Source organism: Dermacentor andersoni, chromosome 5, assembly GCF_023375885.2.
Source record: "Dermacentor andersoni chromosome 5, qqDerAnde1_hic_scaffold, whole genome shotgun sequence".
Lineage (NCBI taxonomy): Eukaryota > Metazoa > Arthropoda > Arachnida > Ixodida > Ixodidae > Dermacentor > Dermacentor andersoni.
Genome location: NC_092818.1, coordinates 194,892,630 through 194,920,074, shown reverse-complemented (window position 1 = coordinate 194,920,074; position 27,445 = coordinate 194,892,630). Strand labels below are relative to the sequence as shown.

The 27,445-nt window shown below is 44.9% G+C and overlaps 1 protein-coding gene across 1 annotated transcript in view; it reads right to left on the bottom strand.

Moving 5' to 3' along the window:
- The window catches only part of LOC126531802 (nephrin-like), a 74,893-nt gene that overhangs the window by 2,707 nt on the left and 44,741 nt on the right, over positions 1-27,445 (bottom strand). Inside the window, exons 15-19 of the mRNA XM_050179530.2 lie at positions 10,173-10,454; positions 4,912-5,214; positions 4,523-4,819; positions 3,672-3,842; positions 841-965 (exon numbers count right to left, since the gene is read on the bottom strand). Of these exons, the coding sequence (XP_050035487.1) occupies positions 841-965; positions 3,672-3,842; positions 4,523-4,819; positions 4,912-5,214; positions 10,173-10,454 (1,178 nt within the window). The remainder of the gene's footprint in view (positions 1-840; positions 966-3,671; positions 3,843-4,522; positions 4,820-4,911; positions 5,215-10,172; positions 10,455-27,445) is intronic.

Sequence of the window (27,445 nt, the reverse complement as noted above, 5' to 3'; positions counted from 1 at the left end):
AAATATTTGCTCTAAAACTTCTACCTCTGTGTAAGCGGTGGTAAAGGTTGGTGGGCTCAGAAGAAAAGTGCGCGCAAATAACATTGTCGATAATATGGGGAATAAACACATCACAGGAAGAGTGATTACTAAAACTAATAACGTGGACACCTTAACAGTTGTATATGGCGACTGGTATAAGAAGGAAAACCTCAGATCCAGCATTGTAAAATATAGCAAACTGTGTTACGCTTATAGACTTACATTTGTTGGAGGTTTGCTTTACCAGACATGGAACCCCTCGTAAAATGTTTAGATCAGGCTGCAGCCTGTATCTAACAAATATATGAGAAAACTGTCAATACAACACAGGCATCTGCGAATAGTGTTATGCGGTACGCATCGGTGGACTCTTTCTTTGGAAGATTTGTGACAGTTCATGCAGGCAAGAATGCCATACGAAAATGGCTACTGAACATTGCTTCCACTTGTCGACTGTCTGGATTCTGTCAGCTACGAAATCATATGCCTTGACGATCTTTACTTTACCTTCGCAACTTTTCATATTATACTTCTCAGCTAGCTAACGACATTCGCGACTAGCCATAGTATAAGTCAGCACAGTGGAAAGGTAGTTACGCGTCAGCAGAACAGGACAGAGGATGCCCGGTGTTGCCGTCTCAGAGACTTAGTGTCCATGCAAATGTCTCTTACGAACAAGACTTCTTTTCATGCATCATGCAGAGGAGCTGCACAACTACGGCAAAAACTATCACGTTGTTAAACTTTAGTGCCAAGAGGATGCTGATCGCACTGCTGCTGGTGGTAAATGAAGCCTTACGAACCTTGGTCTTTACTTACAGTTATGGCTTGACCAACGTAAACATCACTCGTCGCCATGGAGTGCCCGTCGAAGGTGGACTCGTGGCTTGCCGAATTGCAAAACTGCATGTCCGCTGAATGGCCGACAGAGTTCTTCTCGGATGCTGCAAATAATAATCAAGAAGGAGGTTAATGTAATTAACGTCCTGGAGGCGATGACAGCTGAAGTACAAACAGAAGCATAAAAGAAAAGCGACTAGGAAATTAAACGGACCTGCAGAGAAAAACACGTAAGCTCTATTTTTTTCTTGAATGAGGCGGAATAAGCGGATTTTATAGTTTACTGAGAATTCGACTTCCTCTAAACGCACGTGAAATTCATCTGTGTCCTTGCTTCTGTCGCGTTTTGCCTTGTACCATGTGCGAATAATACAAGTAATGCGAACAATTACTTGGAAATATATGTAGATTCAATGCACATTGGGAATCTATGTTACTTGGACGTTTAGAAAGGCGGTTACCTGATGCTATAAAACTAAATACGATGCGCACAAAGTTAAATGTCTTTATCGTCATCTTATATGCCAACCTCTCCTCCTTTCCCTTAATTAAAATGTACTCCTCCTCCTCCATGTTATGTTAATTTTTATGCACTGCAAAGGTGACAGTTTTAATGTCGTGAGAGAGAGAGAGAGAGAGAGAGAGAGAGAGAGAGAGAGAGAACTTCTTAATGAAATGCAGAGATTTTAGCCGGCGTAAAGACATCGCTGGCATGCTACTCTGCGCGTGGAAGGGAATGAGGGAGAGAAAGAGAGAAGGAGAGAGGCGCATAAAGAAGGAATAAGTAAAAAAAAATTGAGCGATGAGTTTCCTGACTCATGGGCGACGGCGTGCAATGGTAGAGTCCTTCATATTTCAGTGTATGCACCGCCCTACATTGAGGTGACAGAATTCGCCGCGTGAAAGGTGCATGAGGATGACAGAGTAGAACTAAAGTTTGTCGAGTTGACCAATGTTTTTTTAAGTATGTAAATAAAAAGTTCATTGCACGCCTCTGTTGCGTGAGGCAGGCTAAAGGGCCTAAGACATAGTCAAATCACAAAGGTCTCTGTGTAAGTGAATGCATGCAATGTTCATAGAACGCACGCTCGTCGACATGCGCTCGTCGACATACGCTCGACACTCAAACAGGATATGCTACACGGTTTCTATTGAGCCACAGTTGTTGCAGTTTGGACTTATCACTTGACCGAAGCGGTACCGTAAGCCGTTTCCATAGGTGGTGCTCAGGCGAAGACGGTGAGATAGAGTTTACAGATGGCGAGCAATGCTGGATGGGAGTCTGGATCTGAGATTTTGTCCCGGCTCCGGCGGCCGCATTTCGCTGGGGGCGAAATGCGAAAACACCTGTGTACTTAGATTTAGGCGCACGTTAAAGAACCCCAGGTGGTCGAAATTTCCGGAATCCCCCACTACGGCGCGCCTCATAATCAGAAAGTGGTTTTTGCACGTAGAACCCAAAGATTTAGATCTGAGATTTGGGTCGATTGAGCAAAAGAAAGGGTAATGTTGGGTCGGCGAGCTCCAGAGCCGATCCTTTTCTTCAGAAGCAAATCTTTTAGCTAGTTGAGAAGCATCAGATCTGGTGAAATAAAACCGCTTATAGTTTATGTGTTGAAGACCTTTGCGTGCAGCTTCATCTGCTTTTTCGTTGGCCAGAATACCACAATAAGCCGGTATCCACTGAAATGTGATACAGTGGCCTGATGCAATGACCAAGTGATGTAAGTACGCAATGTTTGTTTCCACACTACCGCGTCTACAAGCTATGTCCAAATGCGAACGGCAGTTCAAGTCAATGCAGACTGTGAGATGTCGATGTAGTAATACCATGACGACAGAGGCAATGTTTGATGTTGGTCAACGTAAGAACGATAAGATGGGGTGTGCGCAGCGAGAGGTGCAACAGAAAATGCAGTGAACCTCTATGATGGAAGACAAAGGTGAACAGTTCGTTTTGTGTGCTTGGAAATAAAATTGCACGCATCTTGTATGTATTTGCATAGCCTTTAATTGAGACGATTCACGAAAGTATCACTTAACGTTGATTTCAATAAATACATCGGAACTGCCGTAATATTTATTTTTTTATGTGTGTGAACTATTCGGCGAGACAGTACTACAGCTATACAGGCACAATTAGTAGCCACGGTCAGCAAATTTCGAGTGAATTCGCTAAGAAAGGTTCGCTTTAACAAGATCGTGGACTGCTAATTTTATCGTCTAAGAGAGATGTGAAGCAATAACATTTGAGAGGTTATATCATACGATGTTCTACGGCCATAAATCTGCACTGAGTAAACGGTTGTATCTCCGCCGCAGCAGCAGCCTGCTCGGGCCTGAACGCTTTCGCCTCCCCCTTTACGACCGTAGCGAGAGCGCCGTCACGTGACGGCGACGTAATAGCCTGCGCCCGCATTCTCCCCGGCTCCGTACGTAATCCTCACCACTTCACCTATTTCCTTTATTTTTTTTGGCCTCCACGTGCCTTTCCCTTTTTTCCAGGCGGCTGATGACAACCCACAACGTCAAGCGCCTGCGAATTATTGGCTTAATACTATCAGAGTAAAATTATAATAGGAACTGAAGTCTAACGGAAAGATTTTTTAAAATTTCTTTATTCAATATTGCCAACCTTGTGCAAGACCAATCAGAGTGGGTGAAAAGATAAACAAAGCAAGTATAAACAAAGTCAATCAAGTTTCACTGTATCAAAATATGGCGAAAGGCAACAGAATCATTCCTAAGGTGGACGAGTTGGTACGTATTGAATCATCTATGACAAGAGCGCCGTGTTATTGGTAACGCACCGGCTAGCCGCCGCCGCCTCCTGCGTCGACGGCGCACGAGACAGGCGGCCAACATTCCGTTGAGCAGCAGCGTGGCGCCGGCAGCGACGGTGACGAGCAGGAACTGTGCCACCGTCGCCTGGCGTCCACCAAGTGCGTCCATCACGGCGCCGCTGTGAGGCCAGCTGAAGGCTGCGAGGGGCAGTCACGTGGGTGAGCTCTGGCGGGCGTGGATAGACAACTCCGCGCTTGGATTTTGCTGTCTGCCGATTTGAATGGTAATGATGAGGAGAACGCGTTTAATAAGTGGTCTAAACTATTCATCTTGACTTTCGGCAAAGATGGTTGTAGCTTGTCGCGCCTACAAGCTTATTCAAGCACGTCACGCAGTGAAAGTAGACGTCTCCTATTTTCTCTGGAACTGACGTGACGACACTGCATTCCCCCAGCCCCTGTCATCACCTCCCTTTTCAGCGCACCACACAAGGACTCGAATATACAGCCCTACTCTACCGACCCGCTTCGAAATGACGAAAGCTCCGGAACGAGATCCCAGCTAACTTTAGCCATGCTTTTAAACGAAAATCAAAGATAAGAAAAAGACACGTTGCGAGACACGATTTTAAGACCTATGGTGTTCGCTCGTCATGGGTATGACGACTGAACACCGTAGGTTTTATAATTATATCCTGAACCCTGCTTTTTCTCATGTGTTTTCTTTTTCTTTAACAGCTTGGCTAAAGTTAGCTGGGACACACCTTGTACTGTGTTCGCAACAGTTCGCATGGTTAACGCTCAAGATTTTGGCATACGATGTTTTGTAATGTGTTTAACACTTCATGATGGTTGAAAGCATAGATCCGAACCCTTACTCTTTGTCGTGACAGCGGGTGACTCGTGGCTGAAGACGCTATCGCCTAGCGCATTGCGCGCTTGCACGCTAAACGCGTACTCGACGCCGGACTCGAGTCCCTGCACGAGCAGCTCGAAAACGCCCTGGGCCGAGGCAGTGTGCTCGTAGCGGATGGAGCCCGGTCCGCCGCCGAGCCGCCGCGTGCGCACGCGGAACTGCTGCTCGAGCCCTCCGTCGAAGCCCGGAGACCACACCAGCAGCACGCTCGAGTGGCTCACGTTGAGCGCGCGCGCGGCCGTGGGAGGGTCGGGTTTTCCTGCGTTGGGAAGGGGCGCACGAGGCGCGGCCCAAGTGAGCGCCCGAGTTGGCGAAAATGTCCACGCATGGGGCGAGCAATGCACCGCTCACCCCTTGGTCGCACCGTGAACCGGGACCAGTCGTAGCCGAGCTCGTTGCGCGCGGTGCACGTGTAGCGGCCGTAGTCGCCGAGCTCGACCCTCTCCACGGACAGCGTGGACTTCCAGCGCACCACGTCCTCCTGCTCGCTGCGCACGACGCGCCGCATGTCGCCGCCGCTGTCCAGCGCCACCTTGCCGAACGACCAGACGAACGCGGGGCCCGGCGCACCGTGGGCAGTGCACGACAGCGACAGCGGCCGGCCAAGTTCGGCCGCCAGCGTCGTCTCGCGGGCCTGCAGCATGGCCGCCTTGACTGCACCGCGAAAAGCAGCAGGACATCGCGTCGCTACGGGGTCGCCGCATCGATGGGCGGTCAGGGACGCTTTCGTTTAACAACTGTCTCGGTTCACCAAGCTGTATCCGCTGCTATAGCTTTGTCGAAAAAGAGGTCCTGGGTTTGATTCACTGCGGCACTCCGATGAAAGCGGAATGCAAAAGCAATCGTGTATACAGATTACAGATTTAGGTGCTGTACGTCAAAGAATTCCGCACGAATAACAATGGCGTGCTGAACTAACTAACTAACTAACTAACTAACTAACTAACTAACTAACTAACTAACTAACTAACTAACTAACTAACTAACTAACTAACTAACTAACTAACTAACTAACTAACTAACTAACTAACTAACTATTCAATCAATCAATCATGAATTACAGTATATTGTAGTGACATTTCTCTAGTTCTTTTCCGTGCTTCGTTAGTACACTGTGCGGTGCTTTCTGAGTTATGTCACCAAAACAGTCCATTCGGTAATGGCACGTGATAACAATGCAATAGAAAAGGGTGAAAAAGAAGCGCGCTAAATTACAACTGCATTATAGTTGCTATTTACAGATTAAAAAAAAAAAATGTCATGTGGTGAGGCCAGTTCCGACATAATAAAAACACTTGTTGGCGGAGTTGAACCCCCCTCCTCCCCCCCATCCCTCCCGAGCTGCCTCCCCCGCTTTCCTCCATAAATGGCGCGCGAGATTGAGCCGCGATCGTCAGTTGCCTCTGCGCCCGGTTGCGACATGCGCAGTTGCTGCCGGAGCAGAACGCCGTGCCCCTCCCTCCCCCCGCCGCTCTTCCGGCGCCGTTCGCGCGACGGAATAGGGCGCGTTTGACATCCGCTTTCTCCTTCGTGCGCGCCAGATTAAGCCACGATCGTCGGCTTTCCTCACGTACTTCCACTCGCGCTTACAGCACGCGACACGTGGCGAAAGTGCTATCGCCCTTGGACTTCATGCGGTATATCACGGCGACGGCAAATTGTACCTGGAGTGTCCATATAACTGCTATCGCAACAAAAATGATGCGAAATATTGAGCGGTCATTCCTTGACCTCGGTTATAACCCCTTGCTTAATATCTTGTGTCGAGGTTTTGATAAAATAGTATTAGAAATAGAGACAGAAGCGATATAATATTCACTGGACAATGACGAATGCATTTATGGACATATTGACATACTGCTCCGTATTTAAAATGCACTCACTGAAAAATGTGCAATTTCGTGACCTTGATGCGAGACTACATTTGGAACAGTTGAAACAAGAGAATGCGAGGGCACTACATTGCTGATGATTGCAGCAATGCAAAGACCCTTTGATCGAAAAATTAATGTAGCAAGGATGGTCCCGCTTAACAGAGTTGGCATAGATCGACCTAGGCAACATCGGGATAAAGATAAGGACATTAAAGAAAAATATATCTCCAGTGCCACATGCATAAATACGAAATCTAAGCGAGCCCTTGTCGAAAAGAACCTTTGCATTCGAAGCAGTCCAGAGAACCGTCCCGAATATTGCAATTATCGGTGCTGTGATTGCGTCACCTTAACGCTTTTTTAAGCACACTGTTCATGATGCTGCTTACCTACAATGCAGAAATGTACCCATTGAACGTTAAATATACCTCTGGTAAACGAGCGAGCATTTAGCTACAACAAAAAGCACTCTGCTTGCCCTGCATACGTTATATTATTTCTTTCTGGTGCACATTTTGTTCTGTGTATGGCGTGATTAAAGTGCTTTTGCTGGCACTAAGTTTCCACAAAATGCCAAAAATATTACCTAATTGCTTCGCCTCAGACAGCATTCAACTTGAACTATGTACATATTTTCTATGAAGACAGTACTTAAAATTTAGTGAAGAATTTTTTTTTTACTATTTTTTACGCTCTCAGGACATAGTTTTGCAAGTAGAAAACTATGTGCTCCCTGCTGACACATCTGCGTGAATTCAAATTACTTAGCTTCAGTAGTTCTTTATTTCTAAGGTTTTCAACATCTTAATCTTTTAAGGCCTCGTGCGTGTTGCTGCGAGTAAAAAACACACAGAAAGATCATATTGTGGGACATATCAGCTTGGTAACATAAGAGAAGAGGATAACAAGAAAGAGATTGTCTACTTCCGTTCCTTTGCTTCCAGCAGTTCCATGCTACGATTGCTAGAGGAAAATCCAGCGCTGCGAACGTTGAACCAAGGTCATCATTATGTGTAACTCCAGAATGTTTTTACTGATTTGGCATTGCTTCGTTGAGAATGTACGTTGTGGCTCCTTTTACCCATTTTCAGGATTAGTTGTCCCATGCGCCTGCCTCAAACGTTTCTTTATAACGATGAAGTTTCTTATATTTGTGGCCCATTACTTTTATCCCGTAATATTTAACAGATAAACAAACTCCGACGCTTTCGCACGTGTCTATTGCTAAATATATGCGACATTGGCAGAGCAACGTTCACCATGGTACGGTGGCTAAATGGGTAGGTGTGCCGACTGGCCTAGTTGACTGTTTCTCCGCATTATGACGGCAGGAGATCATGGCGCTGCGTCCAGAGGCCTGTCGCGAAGAGCGCGTCGTCTGCTACTCATTCTGTTGTTGTTGTGTGTGTGTAATATTCAAAATAAGTTGTTTTTACACTAAAACTTCAAAAAACGTATGGTTACCATATGGTTAGAGAGTGTATAAAAGTGTGAGGTTTCTTGCTGCAATGAGTAATCTTGAAAATCGATCATTTATATCGTCTGTTCACACGCCGACGGTACGGTGCGTTGCACTCGCAGTCACGATAGCTCTCCAAGTTCCCGTAACTCACTTCGACGTTTAAGGAGCTAAGTGAATACGGTGATGTTCGTGGGTGCTAAGCTCCTGAGACGCCGGAACAGAGTGAAAGAGTTCCTGCAAAGAAGAAAACTAATCGGAGAAGCAACACTTGATTTACGTCGAATTCTAAGTTCGGCTACAAAAATGCCGGCCACGGGCGAAAATTTTGCTGGTTTCAATGCAGCGAGACCTAGAACTTTCCGAGAAACGTGAGTTTGCAATTCATCGTGTGGAGAAAATGGTTCAACCGCATTAGTGGTGTACGAACGCCGCTTCGAGGAGTATATTTCATTGAGTGTACAGGACAGGCTGGAAGGTTGTGCAGATTTCGAGGTTGTATCTCCGCCTCGGTGCCTTCGATGTTACCAGACGCTCCGGCTCACATAGTGAAGCAAACTACCCCTAAAAGAACGTGCAATCCGACCAAATGCCGGCCTTTGAAATAATCCTGAATAGACAGCCAGCCATACTTTCACACGCTTCAAGCAAATATGATGCGAATGAAAATGACGCGTGTTGTATATACCGGTCAGGAATAAGTATATGTAGATAAGTGAAGAAGTGAACCTGTTGAAATAAGGCCCACAAAACGATTCTGTGTGAGATACTTGAAGAAGTTTTGATGAGTACGACGAAAAATATCAACATTGCAGTGGAAAAATTGGGGGTGAAGTGCAGCGGCCGTGGTTCACAAGAAAACGACTGCTGCATGTATTGGCTGATGTTTCTTCCTTTCTCCATAGCTCAAGCCTACAGGACTGGTCAGTTTTGAGCAGCGCAAACTCAAACTTACTTACAAACAGCATCATGCAGTTAATCATTTGCTCGGTTGAACTTTCATTCTTGCAAAGAGCAAGAGCAACTTGGCTACTGAGCGTATTCCATAAAAGAAAAAAAGCACCTTACGCTACACTAGGACGCTGAGATGCAGTGCCGTGTTTCATTTAGAGCTATATATATAGTTTGCTGTAAAAGCTTGGTGTGGCTGGTTTGCGCGTGCGACCGACGAATTGCCCTATTGCACTCAAATATGCATGTGCACGATCATCAAGAGTACAAACAATGTGAATTTGCAAGCTAACAATTACTGCTCTCATGGAATTAAGCATAGGTCATTGAACAACGTAATATTTTTTTGTTATAGAAACAAGTTAATTTCTATTGTCAAAAATGATGTTTGATTTAGGTTGTAAACATGTACGTCTCGTTTACAATAGGGCCTATAAAGAAAAAAAAAGAAGGAAACCAGGGGCTTTAATTGTGCGGTTATCAATATTTATTCGATTGTAGTTTACATTCCTTCAAACGAAATCATTTCGCTTGCGCATTTTGTGGTATAAGGATACTTCCTGGGCGAATTGCGTTCGCATACAACACCTATACATATTGTTTCGTAAACGAAATTTCGCCTGTTTCGGTTAATAAGAACTGATCAAAAGCTAGTTCATTCGCGCAGAGCTTGTGCTCCTTCTCGTATGATCATGCTTAACGTGTTTACTGAACTAAACAGTGTTAAGAGCTCTGTATTTTCGCCTCTTAAACCGGGAAACAAGCAGCTGACGGACAAGGCAAGTACTTACCTTGCTTCGCAAGTGACAGAGCTCCGCTGCGTTCAGAAATTTGTTACTGTCTGTGACGTCACCGTGAAGGCGGTTTGCAGCTTAACTGCATTGACAAATACTCCGAAATACGACTCGCGCCGCTTGCGACAGGCCTCTGACCGCAGCGCCACGTTTGTCATCATGAAGAGGAGAAGCGCTGAACTACGCTTCCTGCACGAGAGACGACTCACTTACCCATCTAGCCACCATAACCATGGTAAATAACATTCCCTGTTCTATAAATATCCCTTTTGCCAGTAAATTTTTGAGAACGGTTGGATGCACAATGGTGTTAATTGCTGTAGAACGAACTTATGATAGCAGCTTCAAAAATGTTGTGTTAAAGAGCCACGAAATTCGAAGGCAACGGAAGACGCACAGACAAACGCATCCGTGCACAGACTCTATAGGTGCACTGCTTCCTGCAGCAACTTAACCATAAAACTTTCTGTCGATGCTGTCGTGTTGTACCCAGCCAGCTCGTGCCAACCGTCGCCATACAAAGTTTCCGCTCACACTTTACGACCAGCCTGGCGGCCCGGGCAACCTGGCTGCCCAGGCCATTGTGGGCGACGCACTCGAACAGGCCTTCGTCCTCCCGGGTCACGTTGAGCAGCGTGAGGAAGGCGCGGCCCCGCTCCAGAAGCAGCCTGGCGCGATGACGAAGGTCGAACCCTGGCCGCCGCCACCGGACCACGTCGTCCGTGAGCGGGTCCGCGTCCGCGGCGCAGGCCAACGAAGCGTTTTCACCCGCACCGGCCAGCACCTGCTCCGTTATCTTGGTGATGCGGGCGGGGTCTGCGCAGTCGCCAAGCCGACATTGTTTTTCTACGCGGAACTGGCGCAGTATAACTTCCGCTACTGACGGCGCTGTAGCACCGTACCGTGCGTCACAGTGATGCAGTGAAGCAATCTTTACCGGCATATTGTAGCGACATTGTTCGGAGACATGATCAGCGGTTGGTTGTCTCGAAGCGCAAGTGCCCGCGCACTGGCTTCGCAGCAGCTCGACATGCAAGCCACGAAGAGGCGCACACGTGGTCAAACGATGTAATGCACTCGTACTCGCGTTCACACACTGCCCTAGTTATCTGTGCAAGCTAGGCGGACGAACCATCGATAAGGCATGAAATAGACTGGTCGATCTGAAAGTCGTCTCATTTTAGCCGCCAGCAGTTAGAAGGTCTTGATAGCAAACTGGATACGTTGGGGCATCGTATTACCAACCTTTGCTCCCGTCAAGCTTCTTCACTCATCATGTGATAATGTCAAGCTGTGTACATTTATCCTTTCAGAGGATGCCGAGAGGAGCACTCTGCTGCATGGCTAAGCGTACGTCGCAGTGTATCCTCAAGGAGCTCTTTCGTAGATGGGGATGTCAGTAGTAAAGCCACGCGCCCATGCATACAAGTATTGGAGATTATAACGTCAATGAGCTCAGTAAAGTAGTTTGTTCATGCTACAGAATACAAAACCTGAGTATACTAAATGCCAAGGTCAGAAGAAAAGAAGGACAGGACATGGTTCGCTGCCTCTTTGGTGAAAAATGGGAAAACGCTATAGTAAAACAGCTCACTATGGATACCTCTCCATGCGAAGCATAGTAGTGAATTAAATGTCTTTAATGTTAGCCCACTGATGCACTCAGTTGTTGAAGGAAGTTGCCCTATGGGGTATCTGCTAGCCAAAAATGTCCCTAGTCCTGCATATTCCCATCACGAGCTGAGGCATGTTTAACATGTCCCACACGCTAGAAAGGAGCTCGTCTTCAGCTATGTGAAGTACTAGCTATCTGCCAAGACCGCGGCTTTCGCTCCTGGAAGTCCCACTAAAATTTCGTTCTTTGGGCGCTATTTACACTCCACGTTAGGAGGAAGCTTTAGCTCGGGTGCTCCTATCTAAATACATGTAAAAGGAGAATTCGTTTTCCTCGGCAACCACTGCACCAAATTTGATTAGGTTTGTTGAATTTAAAAGAAAAACTTACAATCTGGTGACTGTTGGTTACGAATTTTCTATTTAAGTCGTAAAGGTATTATTAAAAGTTGGCAAAAATCGAAAATTTTCAAGAAACGGAAGTATCAAGTTTACATCTCTGTAACTCAGCAACAAAAAATGATGCAATTCTGTGAATTGCATCATTTTTGTGAATTGCATCATTCTGTGAATTGCATCATGTTCTATTAGATGCAATTCTGTGAATTGCATCTAATAGAACATCTAAAGCGGAAAAAATTTATATGTTGCACATTAACATAAAAAAATTAATCATCATCATCATCATCATCATCATCAGCATCATCATCATCATCATCCTAGTTACGCCCACTGCAGGGCAAAGGCCTCTCCCATACTTCTCCAACTACCCCGGTCATGTACTAATTGTGGCCATGTTGTCCCTGCAAACGTCTTAATGTCATCCGCCCACCTAACTTTCTGCCGCCCTCTACTACGCTTCCCTTACCCGCCGTGGTTGCTCAGTGGCTATGGTGTTAGGCTGCTGAGCACGAGGTCGCGGGATCGAATCCCGGCCACGGCGGCCGCATTTCGATGGGGGCGAAATGCGAAAACACCCGTGTACTTAGATTTAGGTGCACGTTAAAGAACCCCAGGTGGTCGAAATTCCCGGAGTCCTCCACTACGGCGTGCCTCATAATCAGAAAGTGGTTTTTGCACGTAAAACCCCATAATTTAATTTTACGCTTCCCTTCCCTTGGAATCCAGTCCGTAACCCTTAATGACCATCGGTTATCTTCCCTCCTCATTACATGTCCGGCCCATGTCCATTTCTTTTTCTTGATTTCCACTAAGATGTCATTTACCCGCGTTTGTTCCCTCACCCAATCTGCTCTTTTCTTATCCCTTAACGTTACACCTATCATTCTTCTTTCCATGGCTCGTTGCGTCGTCCTCAATTTCAGCAGAACCCTTTTCGTAAGCCTCCAGGTTTCTGCCCCGTAGGTGAGTACTGGTAAGACACAGCTGTTATACACTTTCCTCTTGAGGGATAGTGGCAACCTGCTGTTCATGATTTGAGAATGCCTGCCAAACGCACCCCAGCCCATTCTTATTCTTCTGGTTATTTCAGTCTCATGATCCGGATCCGTGGTCACTACCTGCCCTAAGTAGATGTATTCCCTTACCACTTCCAGTGCCTCGCTGCCTATCGTAAACTGCTGTTCTCTTCCGAGACTGTTAAACATTACTTTAGTTTTCTGTAGATTAATTTTCAGACCCACCCTTCTGCTTTGCCTCTCCAGGTCAGTGAGCATGCATTGCAATTCGTCTCCTGAGTTACTAAGCAAGGAAATATCATCAGCGAATCGCAAGTTGCTAAGGTATTCTCCATCAACTTTTATCCCCAATTCTTCCCACTCCAGGTCTCTGAATACCTCCTGTAAACATGCTGTGAATAGCATTGGAGATATCGTATCTCCCTGTCTGACGCCTTTCTTTATTGGGATTTTGTTGCTTTCTTTGTGGAGGATTACGGTGGCTGTGGAACCGCTATAGATAGCTTCCAGTATCTTTACATATGGCTCATCTACACCCCGATTCCGTAGTGCCTTCATGACTGCTGTGGTTTCGACTGAATCAAATGCTTTTTCGTAATCAATGAAGGCTATATAAAAGGGTTGGTTATATTCCGCACATTTCTCTATCACCTGATTGATAGTGTGAATATGGTCTATTGTTGAGTAGCCTTTACGGAATCCTGCCTGGTCCTTTGGTTGACAGAAGTCTAAGGTATTCCTGATTCTATTTGCGATTACCTTAGTAAATACTTTGTAGGCAACGGACAGTAAGCTGATCGGTCTATAATTTTTCAAGTCTTTGGCGTCCCCTTTCTTATGGATTAGGATTATGTTAGCGTTCTTCCAAGATTCCGGTACGTTAGAGGTCATGAGGCATTGTGTATATAGGGCGGCCAACCTTTCTAGGACAGAGTTTCCACCATCCTTCAACAAATCTGCTGTTACCTGATCCTCTCCAGCTGCCTTACCCCTTTGCATAGCTACCAAGGCATTCTTTACCTCTTCCGGTGTTACTTGTGGGATTTCAAGTTCCTCTAGACTATTCTCTCTCACCTTATCGTCGTGGGTGTTACTGGTACTGGTACTGTATAAATCTCTATAAAACTCTTCAGCCACTTGAACTATCTCATCCATATTAGTAACGATATTGCCGGCTTTGTCTCTTAACGCACACATCTGATTCTTGCCTATTCCTAGTTTCTTCTTTACTGCTTTTAGGCTTCCTCCGTTCCTGAGAGCCTGTTCAATTCTATCCATATTATAGTTCCTTATGTCCGCTGTCTTACGCTTGTTGATTAACTTAGAAAGTTCTGCCAGTTCTATTCTAGCTGTAGGGTTAGAGGCTTTCATACATTGGCGTTTCTTGATCAGATCTTTCGTCTCCTGCGATAGCTTACTGGTTTCCTGTTTAACGACGTTACCACCGACTTCTATTGCGCACTCCTTAATGATGCCCATAAGATTGTCGTTCATTGCTTCAACACTATGGTCCTCTTCCTGGGTTAAAGCCGAATACCTGTTCTGTAGCTTGATCCGGAATTCCTCTAGTTTCCCTCTTACCGCTAACTCATTGATTGGTTTCTTATGTACCAGTTTCTTCCGTTCCCTCCTCAAGTCAAGGCTAATTCGAGTTCTTACCATCCTATGGTCACTGCAGCGCACCTTGCCGAGCACGTCTACATCTTGTATGATGCCAGGGTTCGCGCAGAGTATGAAGTCGATTTCATTTCTAGTCTCACCATTCGGGCTCCTCCACGTCCACTTTCGGCCAACCCGCTTGCGAAAAAAGGTATTCATTATCCGAATATTATTCTGTTCTGCAAACTCTACTAATAACTCTCCTCTGCTATTCCTAGAGCCTATGCCATATTCCCCCACTGACTTGTCTCCGGCCTGCTTCTTGCCTACCCTGGCATTGAAATCGCCCATCAGTATACTGTATTTTGTTTTGACTTTACCCATCGCCGATTCCACGTCTTCATAGAAGCTTTCGACTTCCTGGTCATCATGACTAGATGTAGGGGCGTAGACCTGTACAACCTTCATTTTGTACCTCTTATTAAGTTTCACAACAAGACATGCCACCCTCTCGTTAATGCTATAGAATTCCTGTATGTTACCAGCTATGTTCTTATTAATCAGGAATCCGACTCCTAGTTCTCGTCTCTCTGCTAAGCCCCGGTAGCACAGGACGTGCCCGCTTTTTAGCACGGTATATGCTTCTTTCGGCCTCCTAACTTCACTGAGCCCTATTATATCCCATTTACTGCCCTCTAATTCCTCCAATAGCACTGCTAGACTCGCCTCACTAGATAACGTTCTAGCGTTAAACGTTGCCAGGTTCATATTCCAATGGCGGCCTGTCCGGCCGCCATTGGAATATGAAAAAATTAGTAATCCGTAAATACAGATTTTGTAGAACCCTTGTACACAACGTAACAAATTCACGTAAGATATAAGTTGGCTTATAGAATTTGTCCGCTTTGAGTGATCTAATGGATGCCGTTTACAGAACCACGGTATCTGTTTTTGATGCAGAACTATTCCTTTATAAACTTCGTGGGTCTATCTTTTTTAATCTCCCGAATTTAAAAACATCTTTTTCATAAAATTCAGGCCATAAATTAAAATTTCGCTTCCAACAGTCGCTAGAATTAAACTTTCTCCCTCAAGTGCAACACATTTCATTAAAATCGGTCTAGGGGTTATCTCAGAGAAGCGTTCTTTCCATTTTACATGTATATGAATAGGCCGCGTCGGAGTTGAGCCAGAGCTAAAGCTTCCTCTTAAGAGGAGACTTAAGCTTAGTGTCACTGATAATCAGCTTTTTTTTTTACCTGTGAAATAAAGCAGAGTTCCCATTAGGCAACCTGCAGAAGTAATTATTTATAAATTTGCTGCATCTTGACAATAAAACTTAACTGATAAATTATTTGGAGCAGACTTTTTATTAAGGTACCTCAACATTCTGGAAAATTGGTCGAGAATCATCAATTTAAAAAATATCGAATAAAGTGTCAAGCTTACAACTTCGTAACTCCGCACCAAGAATCAATATAATCTGTCTGAATTAGACAAATCTAATGTATTTAATTTTCAGCTTGCATGAAATAATTAGTTCGTTTATTTGAATTTGTTTAAATGTCGTGTTTGCAGAGCACAGGTGCATTGAGGAGTTGTGTACAGTAAATCAATTGGTCTCCTTTACATCCTCACAGAACTTTGTAGAACTTGAATTCTGATAGTGTTGCCGAGTTATGCGACATGAAATTTGACATGGATATCTGCTCCTCAGCGGTCGCTATGATTTTGTCTATATTTCGCTAAAATTCTGTTTGCTACATGCATGGTAGGTCATAAGGTGGGAGGCCATGCTGTGTTTTACAGAACTGGATGACTAGCGAAAGCTGGGGGACCAGGCCAGGGTGGTAGCGAGAGCCTACGGATTCTTGGAAGGAGGAGGCCGCCTACCTGAGGGCGAGGAGATCTCTCTCACTCTCTCGGCATTAAAGATATAAACGGTTATCTTTCTCTCTGTCTACATGCATGGTAGCACGGAAGGACCGAGGTCAAGTGTTCTCTTATAACGTCAAACCAGATATACTGCTATCTTGTGGTCATGAGTGCCCAGCAGCTTTTAAGTAAAGGTCCTGCTTATGTGGCGAAATTCATTTAATCCCCAGTCCTTCGCGAAACTGCTCAATTTTAATGTTTTGCATATTTTGCTCGATGCAGTTTCCACGAGCACATATATTATGGGTGTTTATTTTATGCTCATTTGTTGCAACAGTGGTGAAACTCGCTTGTTCATGAAGCCGATAACAAACGACCTTATTTATTTATTTATTTATTTATTTATTCAAATACTCTCAGGTCCACTAGAGAATTAGGGAGAGAGTGGTTGGCACTTGAACGATGTAGAAATGGCGGTCTTGAATGAAGACTCATCGGAATTGCTGGCGACGAAGGCGGTGACGTGGTTCCAATCAGATGCAGTGTTCGGTATGAAGGAATTTGCGTACTGGCTTGTGCGGCAGCTGGGCACATGGACATTAAGACTGTCATCAATGCGGGAGGGAATGTATGAAGGGGCAGCGATAAGCTCGCGTTTTAGCTTTGAAATATGATAGAATATTTTATGAACGAGGCACAGTCGAGCACCTTTCCGTGTAATTGCTAAGTCAGCGAGAGAACGCTTGATTGCTGACGCGCGAGCGTTGCAGGCGTAGTTGCGCGCAATAAAACGGGCATATCGATTCTGGATTGACTCAAGGAAAGAAGATAGGGCAGGACAGGGATCCCAGTTACACGAGACATATTCGAGTTTTGACCTGACGAGAGTTTTGCAGAGAGTTAGTTCAAAGATGTCGGGGCAGAGGAGAAATTACGGTGTATGAAATCTAGGCTACGGTTAGCATTATTAATTACGTAGGCACTCTGCATTTTTCGTGACAGGCTATTGGTAATATGGATACGAAGGTAATATGGATACGAGTTATCTGAATATAGGGATACACTGTTTAAGTACATACGGGTAAAGCTCCGAAAGCTCTCACCTGCGCGTGATATTCTCATAGACTTGCATTTACTAATACTGAGTGACATCATCAATACGCAACATTGTTAAGATCGGCTTGAAGCAAGACACTGCCATCGGGGTTGGCTATTTCACGGTAAATAACACAGCCGCCAGCATATAATGTGATAGGGGAGGAGGCTTCATTAGACAAATCATTATTAAAAATAAGAAATAGCCATGGTCCCAGGACCGAGCGCTGTGGTACTTCAGGGGTGACAGAACACACGAGTGACTTACAGTCATTAGCAAAACGATTTGGGTGCGAGAGATTAGAAATCTTTCAATCCATTTTATCCATAGAGATTGCGTCATTATAACGTTCGAACAAATGGCAGGCCAGAAAATATTGCATTTATATTTGCATAGCGTTGACTTTTATGCCCCTCGTATAGCAAAAGAAGGAAGATGCCCAAGTGCAAGCACCCTCATTCAAGTGGATAGTTGGAACGACTGCTGACTCGTGTTTGATCAAAGATTAGCACATGCCGGCCCCCCTCACCTTTGGATCAGCTCTCACATTTCTCACTTATTGAAAATAAGACCGTTTTCAGGGAGCGCGTGGTATCCTTCGTTATTAATTGAATAAGTTATGCGCCTCGGTATGGTTTAAATACACGAAATTCGATAGGGCTTAGACGTATTATATTTCAGCTTAATAAGCCAGCAGCCCTAAATGCTATTACGGCCGATATTGATTTTTTTTTGCTTGTATTCGTGTGAATTACTTGTTGAAGTACTTCGTACTTTATACGACAGTAGAACAGTGTTAGTTGTGAGTGCTCCCGGTTCTTGTTCAAAGGTTGTGCGTACACGCGTACGTGTCTGCCTTTGGGCAATATTTATTCTGTTTCTTCTTGGTGAATAATTGAATTCCCTGATATAAAACTTAGACGTTAATTTTTGGTGCCTCGGTCCCTGTAAACTTAGCAGGGTACTTTTTCTCCTTTATCAGGATCTGCAAAGTCTAAACCGAGATAGCCGTGTAATGGCCATTGCTTCTTTTCACCAGCTTACGAGAAGAGTCAGGTAAAAAGAAGAGTTGTTTCTTAAAAGCACTAACTACGAAAGAATTGAACAATCTTTAAAATTCGGAGCAGTACAAATGGAATACGTTCTAACACGGTTGCGCGTACGTTATTGGTAGGTACAGTTCCCACCAATTTCGCGTCACAAATGCTTTATGATTCCTATTAAAGCGATAGCTTTAAAGGCCCCGCGTCGCTGAAAATCCTGCGTAGGCGTCGGTGTCCGATGTCGGTGGCGTGGCCCGTCAGAAAAAAATCATACTGAACACAACTTCGCAGGTCCTCCGCGTGGCGCACAGGCGTTACTGAACTAATTGAATTTCTCAAACTGAAATTCGTCAGAAAATTCATGCAGTCCGACTTTAAGGCAACCTACAGAGATGATAACGTCGCATTGTAATTTGAATATACGAGAAAATAATTTGAATATTGGAGAAAACATAATTTTTTTACGCGGAAACTCAAACACAAACCCCTTTTTCCTTGCTTGCGGGGGTAGGATCCATTGATGAGTCACTGCTTGTAGCTGCTGCCTTACGGCGGTATGACCCATTGCTCTGGCCTTCACTGCCGTGTTGCTGCCGAAAATTTACAACAGCATCGAAGTAGAATACACTTGGTTAAGGCAATGCTAGCTGTTTTTGTCTCTTCGAGGTCTGCGCCACCAGGTGGCTGCACCATTCAGGCCGCTCCCGTTTACGCCTCCGCCCCAACGCCCCCGTCCGCCTGCGCTTACCCGAATACCGGACACGCTAAACCTCTCTATGGTTTCCTGAAGGAGAACGGCAGATTGGGCGATTTGGTACTTTACCACAATGTTTAAAAACAGCGCCAACTACACAGGACACAGAAACGAGGATGGGACACACACGGCGTTTTCTATCGAGCTTCTGTGTCGCAGAATATCCGCTGTCAGTGTCGGCGTCAACGGGGCCCGATAACGCTATCGTGTTCCACTCTTAAAGGGGAAGCTTAAGCTTCCTTCAAGTTCTTCTTCTCGTTCTTCTTCTTTTATCACTAATGTGATTGCAGTCGGCGGCAGTCTTGCTGCACAATAATAATTGGCATTTGGCGGCAAAGTCTTGCTGGACGCTTATCAGAACCGTTTTCGTTTAAACAGCTGCAGGGTTGTATCGCCGCCAATCAGCTAAGAGGAATCTGCGACTACTGGATCGAATCACCGCCCCAGGATCTACCGGCGATGTGCGAAAGTTGCTCCTGTTAGCAGGATGCGTCATTCATTGAAAAAGTTGTTGTCTCAGGATTCTACTGGAGCGTGGCGTCTGGGATCGTCCGTTCAAGGATAAAAGACGCCCCCTCAGCACAAGTGCTTCGCAGTCAGCAGCAAAGTCTTGCCGGACACTTATCAGAACTGTTTCCGTTTAAACAGGTGAGCTTTGCTTACCTAGGGCCCATTTATTTGCTGCTGCCGCCGACTGATGCCATGATTGATGCTAAACATTGATACTTGACGTTATTTGTGTGCGAAATTTTTGACTAGTTTTGTGCCTCGCCATAACATCGATCTATCCAGTGTGTTCAAATTGGCTTCCAAGTGATAACAGATTCTTGTCTTGTGTGGAATGCGGGAATGGCGTTCACTTGGGGAACGCATGCTGGGTGTTGCTGAAAGTTCATTCTTGGCTACGGGATCCTCAAAAAGGGAGATTTGGCGATGGACGCACTGTAGCGCATCTACGCGCGAGTCCAGTTCAGGGCAACTTCGCTACTCGGCTGCAACTGCAGAAGTCAATGAGGTTCTCCTCGGGAACAACTACAAGGAATTTTGCCTCTTAAAGAAAAAGGTAGATAAGTTACTTGCACTAAAACCAACGATCGATGAGGTGCTAGCGTTGAAAGGAACAGTACTGGAGTTGCAAAGTTCTGTGCAGTATCTGGCAACAGGTTATGCCACTGTCCTGGCTATAGAATAGAAACTTTATTGCAATGGAAAAGATTTGAAGGAGGGGTGGTCGGAGCCTCTCAGTCCAGGGCCCCACTGGCCTCTGCCGCCTGGCTGACCTGGCTAATTAAGGACTTTTGTCCTGCCAGGTCGGAGCGGGCGAGCTGTGCCTCTCACTGCTCTATTGTTTTGCTGGTATTCGGCCTATGAGGGTGCTTAGTGCACTCCCAGGTTATATGTATTAGGGTAGGTATGCCACCGCACCAAGGGCAGTTGGCCCTATAACGAGTGGGATACATGGCGTTTAGCAATTTTAAATAGGGGAATACCCCGGTCTGTATTTTACGCCAATCGGCGGCCTCCTCCCCGCTAAGTTGTGGGTGAGGCGGCGGGTATTTTCTGCGGACTCCGCGCTGATGACCACGGATGTCTTTGGCATTTACATTGATGGAATTTTGTGAGGGATAGTGCGGGTGGTTGGGTAGAAGAGGACGCCGTCGCTCGGTTAGTGAACCCTCGAGCTAACGCGTTAGCGTTTTCGTTCCCCTGTACCCACGCGTGGCCCGGGCACCAGAGTAGGCGATGATGGTGGTTGAAGGATTTGGGGATTATCGCGAGGCTAGCCGCAGTCACGTGCCCCTTGAGAAACATGCGACATGTCTCCTGGGAGTCCGTGACCACGACCGAGTCCCTTTGCTAACGCTCCGCGTGAGCGAGTGCGATCGCCACTACTAATATTTCAGCCGGGGTGGGGGATCCCGCCGTGGCCGACGCGGTAATTTGCTGTTGGCTGATCGCGTTCACGACTGCTAGCTACCAAAGGAGGTACTCCTTTGGTAGCGCTGCCCGGTCGCCTCTGCATACACAGCTGCGTCCATGTAGTACGTGTTGTACCTCTGGTTATTAGAGTACGCTGATTGAATGTGTTGTGCGCGTGCTTTGCCCCTTTCTTTGTTGTACTCGGGATGCATATTCTTTGGAATTGGGGCTACTGTAATTTTGGATCTCATCAAAGGAGGGAGACGTACGGCGTGCTCTGTGAGATAAATGGGGTATGCTGGGATATTGAGCTCGTGTTGAGCGCAACAAAGACGAACAGTACAGCAGGCCTTCGAATTTGGAACTCGACGGTCTTTCATTTTCATCAGGGGAAAACCTGCGTGCTGTCATAGCAGAACTTGCATAGAAGCTAGCCTTGACAGAATTCAATCCTCGGGGTGTTGTTGCGGTTCACGGACTACCAACCAGAAAGGATGAAGTACCAAATGTACTAATTAGGTTCTCTGACATTTTACTACGGGATACTTGGCTGACAGCACGTCGAAGGCTGCGTGACTTGACAGAGAAAAAACTCTACCCCATGATGTACCTAAACGAAAATTTGACTCAGACCAACAAAGAATTATTCCGGAAAGCTCGTTCCAAAGGCAAGGAAAGCCTCTATAAGTTTGTGAGTCTTGAAAAAGACAAGTCCACTAGTCGAAACGTTGGCTCCCGCTTTTACCTTGTTCTCGTTTTGCTTATTGTCTTGAATTTCCATCTCCCACCTTCCCCGTGTTTCCTTTGGATCTATGAGTTTGTGTTGGTTAAGAATGGTAAGAATGGTAAGACGGAGGCCGCGTGCTTCGAATCAACATGGTCGCTAACGTTCATAAGATGGATTAGAAAAGGACAGTGAACTTTCACTCCCTTCTAGATTTTTGCTCACTTGGAATAGTCTTTGCCGTCACTGATACCCGTCCTTTTCAGTTGTCCATATAAACGTCAGAAGTATAAGGAAACACTGGGATCGGTTTCTTGTCGATACTACTGACATTTTAAGCTTAGCAGATGCTTTCGTACTTGCAGAAATTAACGTTCAAGACGATATGCTGTTCCATTCCGCCTACCCAACATTCAACACTATTTTATAAACAGAACAGGTGGACGAAGCAGCGAAAAAGCGGTCTTCATTAAGACTAAATGGTTAATTACACCGGTGACGTTTTCAGTTTCGGTGGCTGAAAGCCTCGCATTCCGCCTGGAAAATTATAGCACTGTTCTATCTTTAATCGCTATGTATCGTGCCCCGTCAGAACACGCGCAGTCATTTCTCGATGAACTGAAACAAACTTTAGATGTTTTACTTTCTCATGTGCATTATCGATTATATTAATATAGATATCCTAAGCTCGGACAAAACATTTGTTTCAGATTGATTAAAGGTATTAGCAGACTATGGCATAGGATCTGCCGTTAACGAAGCCGCTAGACAAGGAGTGCTCTCAGAACGCCTTGTGTCCTCGTGCCTCAACCACGTCTTAGTTCGTTCAATTCATATCGTCACCATCGAATTCATTCGAACAACAACAAAAGCTGGCTGATCATTACTATATCGGCTGCAAGATCTCGTCTCCTGACGCTTATGCATTCAAAAACAAGGCCTAATATTCAGAAATATTTCATTCCATTAGATTTGACAGGCTTGTCTCCCAATGACGATGATGTCTGCCTTTTAGCGGTGTCGTGGCCACCTCATGTTTTGAAAAGTGTTCGCGCTTGTGCATCGTATCTGTTGTGCCTGCTTGTTCTGGGTGGTGATATCGAGCTAAACCTGGACCCATGACCAAGGCTCAAGAGGAAAAGCTATACCTTGTGGCTGGCTCTATCTTTCGTGTTGAAGCTAGTACTTCAGTACTTCAAGAATCTGTGAACAAGGTGCTTCAAATGCACGTAGAGTTAAAGAATGATTTAGAAAAACTGACAAAGCGTGTCCTTGATCTAGAGCAGAAATTTTCAGCGGACCCATGCGCTCAGTCCATCGCGAGCACTGACAACGGTCTCGTAGGCGTACAGGAAAAAAGTGACGACCTGGAAAATCGCTCTAGGAGGTCTAACGTTCTCTTTTATGGCTTAACAGATTCGGCGAAGTCTGAAACTTGGGAAGAATCTGAACGACTCGTAAGTAATTTCTGTACCGAAAAACTTGGGCTTACTGTGACGTCAATCTCGAGAGCACATCGTGTGGGCCGCTTTTCGTCTGAGAAGAAGCGGCCTATCAGAGCAAAATTTTTCAATGAGAAGGAAGTTGAACTGGTTCTGAACCACGGCCATAAGTTGAAGAACACTAACTTGAGCATCTCGCGAGATTACTCGGAAGCAGTTCGCGAAAAGCGACGGAAACTTCTCCAGTTCTCGCGAACTATAAAGAAAGATGGAGATCGAGTGCGTCTCGCTTTCAACAAACTGCTTTTAAACAATGACGTTTACGAGTGGAACACCAATGAAGGCCAAGCTGTTCTTGTTTCCCGGCGCAGGGATGAATGATCTTCCTCCTCCTTTGTTTCATTAAGCTCAGGTTCATCTACTAGCTCACCCGTAAAATTGCACTGTAGCACTGATAACAACATTCTCTTTTTATACACCAGCGCTAGAAGTGTTGTCGCTAATGGTATTGCACTCTCATCGCTCATCGATTCATTCCAGGCTTCTTTAGTGTTACTTACCGAGACCTGGTTTAACAACACTATACACGATAACAGCATCTTTACGAGTGAATCTACTTTCAAGTTTTTTCGATGTGATAAGCAACAGCGTAGAGGGGGCGGTGTGCTCATCGCGATAAAGGAAGGAATCATTGCCGCACCCATCATTATCGATTCTTTTCTTGAATGTATTTGGATTTCCTTGAGGGGTGCTGCATTTGGTGTTATCACATGGCGTTTTTTACCGTCCACCCGACATATCTGGCGCGTTTTCCGATAAGTATCATCGAGTGCTGAGCGAGGTGTGAGCGCTTTTTCCGAGGTCGGCAATTATCATATTTGGCGATTTCAATTTTCCAAATATCGATTCGTCGACGCTCTCCGTATCGGCCACGGATCCGACCGCACATACCTTTCTCAGCACTTGTCTTGACTTTTCATTAACCCAACTTATTAGTCAACCAACGCGATCCACGGAATCTTCTGCAAATATACTAGGCTTAGTTTTAACTAATAAACCTGATATATTTTCCGACATAACTCAGGAAGCAGGCATCGCTGACCATGATGTTATAACTGGATGCATTAACTTTTGCGTGAGCAAAAGAATAATTACCAAAAAGAAAATAAGGTGTTACGGTAAAGCCAATTTCGACGCAATTAACAATGAATTAACAACATTTTCAGGTCAATTTCTGCACGATTTTCAATCACGTTCCATTGAACAGAACTGGGTCCTCTTTAAAGGCACCCTCAGTTGACTCATTGACACTTACCTTCCTATGTTATCCATTTCCTGCAAAAGCAGTTCTCCTTGGTTTACCAACAAGCTTCGGCGGCTTAATAACAAAAAGAAGAGACTTTACAGGCAGGAAAAGCTGACTGGTCTAGCGAGTGCCCATGATAAACACAAAGCGTGTGAAAAGGCTTATAAGGCATTGCTAAAATCTACTCGCCATAACTTTTTTTCTCATGATTTACCATCCATGCTAAAAAATAATACTCGTCGCTTATGGCGTATGGTGAACCCTGCAATTCGCACTGACATCATTCTTACTGATTCTTATGGTGTCCCTATCCCCGATTCAGATTGCGCTCAACTTCTTAATGATACGTTTGCAACAATTTTCACTCATGAAAACGTTAACTCATTGCCAACTTTAAACACATTAGTGGGAATCACAATGCATGAGCTAGTCATCAGTGAGGCTGGTGTTTTATCTCTACTAACCAATCTTAATATGCCATCTAGTGCCGACCATCTAGGTTTCAATAATAAAATTTTAAAGAATACATCGCATAGTATTTGTTCTATGTTAACCGCACTATTTTCCCCCTCACTATCAACTGGTGGTATTCCTAATGACTGGCGCATTGCCAAAATAATACCCATTTTCAAATCAGGCGATCGTGCTTCTCCCCATAATTATCGTCCCATCTCCTTAACCAGCACTATTAGTAAATTACTCGAACATATCATACACAGTCAAGTCGTCAACTTCCTTGAAGACCATAACATTATTTTTAAGCATCAGCACGGCTTTCGCAAGGGCTACTCATGCGACACACAACTTGCCGGATTTATTAGCGACATACATGCACTAATAGACGCCGGGTTCCAAGTTGACGCAATATTTTTAGATTTTTCTAAGGAATTTGACCGTGTTCCACACCATAGGTTGTTACTTAAACTTTCACAGCTTAACATTGACCCTACTATAATTGCATGGATCACCGATTTTCTCTCATCTAAAATACAGTTTACATCAGTTAACAATTTCAACTCATGTTATGCTGATGTTACGTCTGGCGTTCCACAAGGCAGCGTACTTGGACCTTTACTCTTTCTAATTTATATTAATGATTTACCCAGCTGCGTGTCATCCAAAATCAGACTATTTGCAGACGATTGTGTAGTTTATCGATGTGTAACAAGTAACACTGATAGCCATTTACTACAAACTGACCTGGACGCAATAAGTGCATGGTGTTCTGATTGGTTAATGCCATTAAATATTTCCAAAACTAAACTCATGTCTTTCACCAATAGGTCACGAATTCCAACCACCTACTCTCTTGATAACAACGCTGTGGAACTCGCAACTACTTACAAGTGCCTTGGCATCAATCTTCAGTCTAACTTATCATGGAATAATCATATTACTCTTACCCTTGCCTCTTCAAGCCGTACTCTCGGGCTTATTAAACATAACATAAGAGAAGCCCCAATGCATGTTAAAAAACTAGCATACACAACATTAATCCGTCCTAAGCTAGAATACGCGTCTGCCATCTGGGATCCTGAACAAACTTATATCATCAGTAACATCGAAGCCTTGCAGAACCGTGCTGCGCGATTTATATTTTCAGATTATTCACGTTACACCAGCGTCACCTCGTTAAAAAATAAGGCCGAGTTGGACAACTTAGCACTTCGCCGTAAAATTTCTCGCCTAGCACTTTTCCATAACCTTTATCACCATCCATCACTTCACGATGATTTCTTTCAGTCACCACCAGTTATTTTTCCACGCCGTGACCATTCATACAAAGTCAAACGCATTAACTGCCAGTCATCCCATTATGCATATTCGTTCTTACCACGCACAATAACTGAATGGAACGCCTTACCATCAGTCATTGCCACGGAACCAAACTTGACTAAGTTTCAACATTTAATTCGCTCACGACTTATCGACTAATCCTATTAATATTTTTTGGGACTTTTACAGTGTTTTCGATGTTTGTTGGTGTTTTTCATTGCAGTTGACTTATGTCCTCCTAATATGTACTAATGTTCTCTCTGTAATAATGGTGACCTAATAACCTTGTATATTACCTATGTTTCACTGTATTATTACTTCTGTTACATTCTCTTGTTTTTAGTATGTACATACTATTACCAGTGCCTGTGATCGCCCCCCCCCCCCCCCGACCCCCCCCATGTAATACCCTCGTAATGAGGGCCTTTGGGGGTATTTTGAAAAAAAAAAAAATAAATAAATATGACAGGGTCACGTTCTTAGCACATAGTTGTTCGACTAGTGATATAAAAAGTTTGTAACTGCTTTTACCGAGCTGAAGCAAGGCTGTAAAAGATTCGATTTTAGTACGTAAGCGAAAAGCACACTTACATTGGGTAAACAATCGAATATTGAAAGCAATTCAAGGGAAACACGAACCTTGGAAACGATGTCGAAAGCACCCAGAAGACGTAGCTTTGAAGAATCTTTACCGAAGCGCGCGAAACAAAGTTACATCAATGATGCTCTGTTCGAAGAGAAGCTACTTTAGCGGTCAATTTTCCTTTCCACACGATAAGAAAGCAAATATGTGGTCTTTAATGAAAGAGCTTTGGGGGAACCAAGTCGAGCTGCTACTTAGATCCGATACTAAAAGGTTTCGGTGTTTCGTCGCAAGCGGTGCTAGTTGTTTCAACGACTCATTTTCTTCAATGGGGAGATATATGGGAACGCCCCTTAACCTGCCAAGCCTTATCGCAGCTAGCAGACCAGTGTCAGATTCGGCGCTTCTGCCTTCGATGGCAGAAGACGACTTGTTTCGATTGCTGTGTCGGTCACGAAAGAGCCGTGCTCAAGGTTTAGATGGTATATCAGCTGAAGATATAATACGTAATACCAGTGTGCTAGCTGGGCCGATTCTTTTTTATTTTGAACAGTATTCTAGGCACATGTGTTGTACCCGATGAAATGAAGAGAGCGCGTGTTATTCCAATATTTAAGGGTGGATATCCGCCTAAACCAGAAAACTGCCGCCCCATAT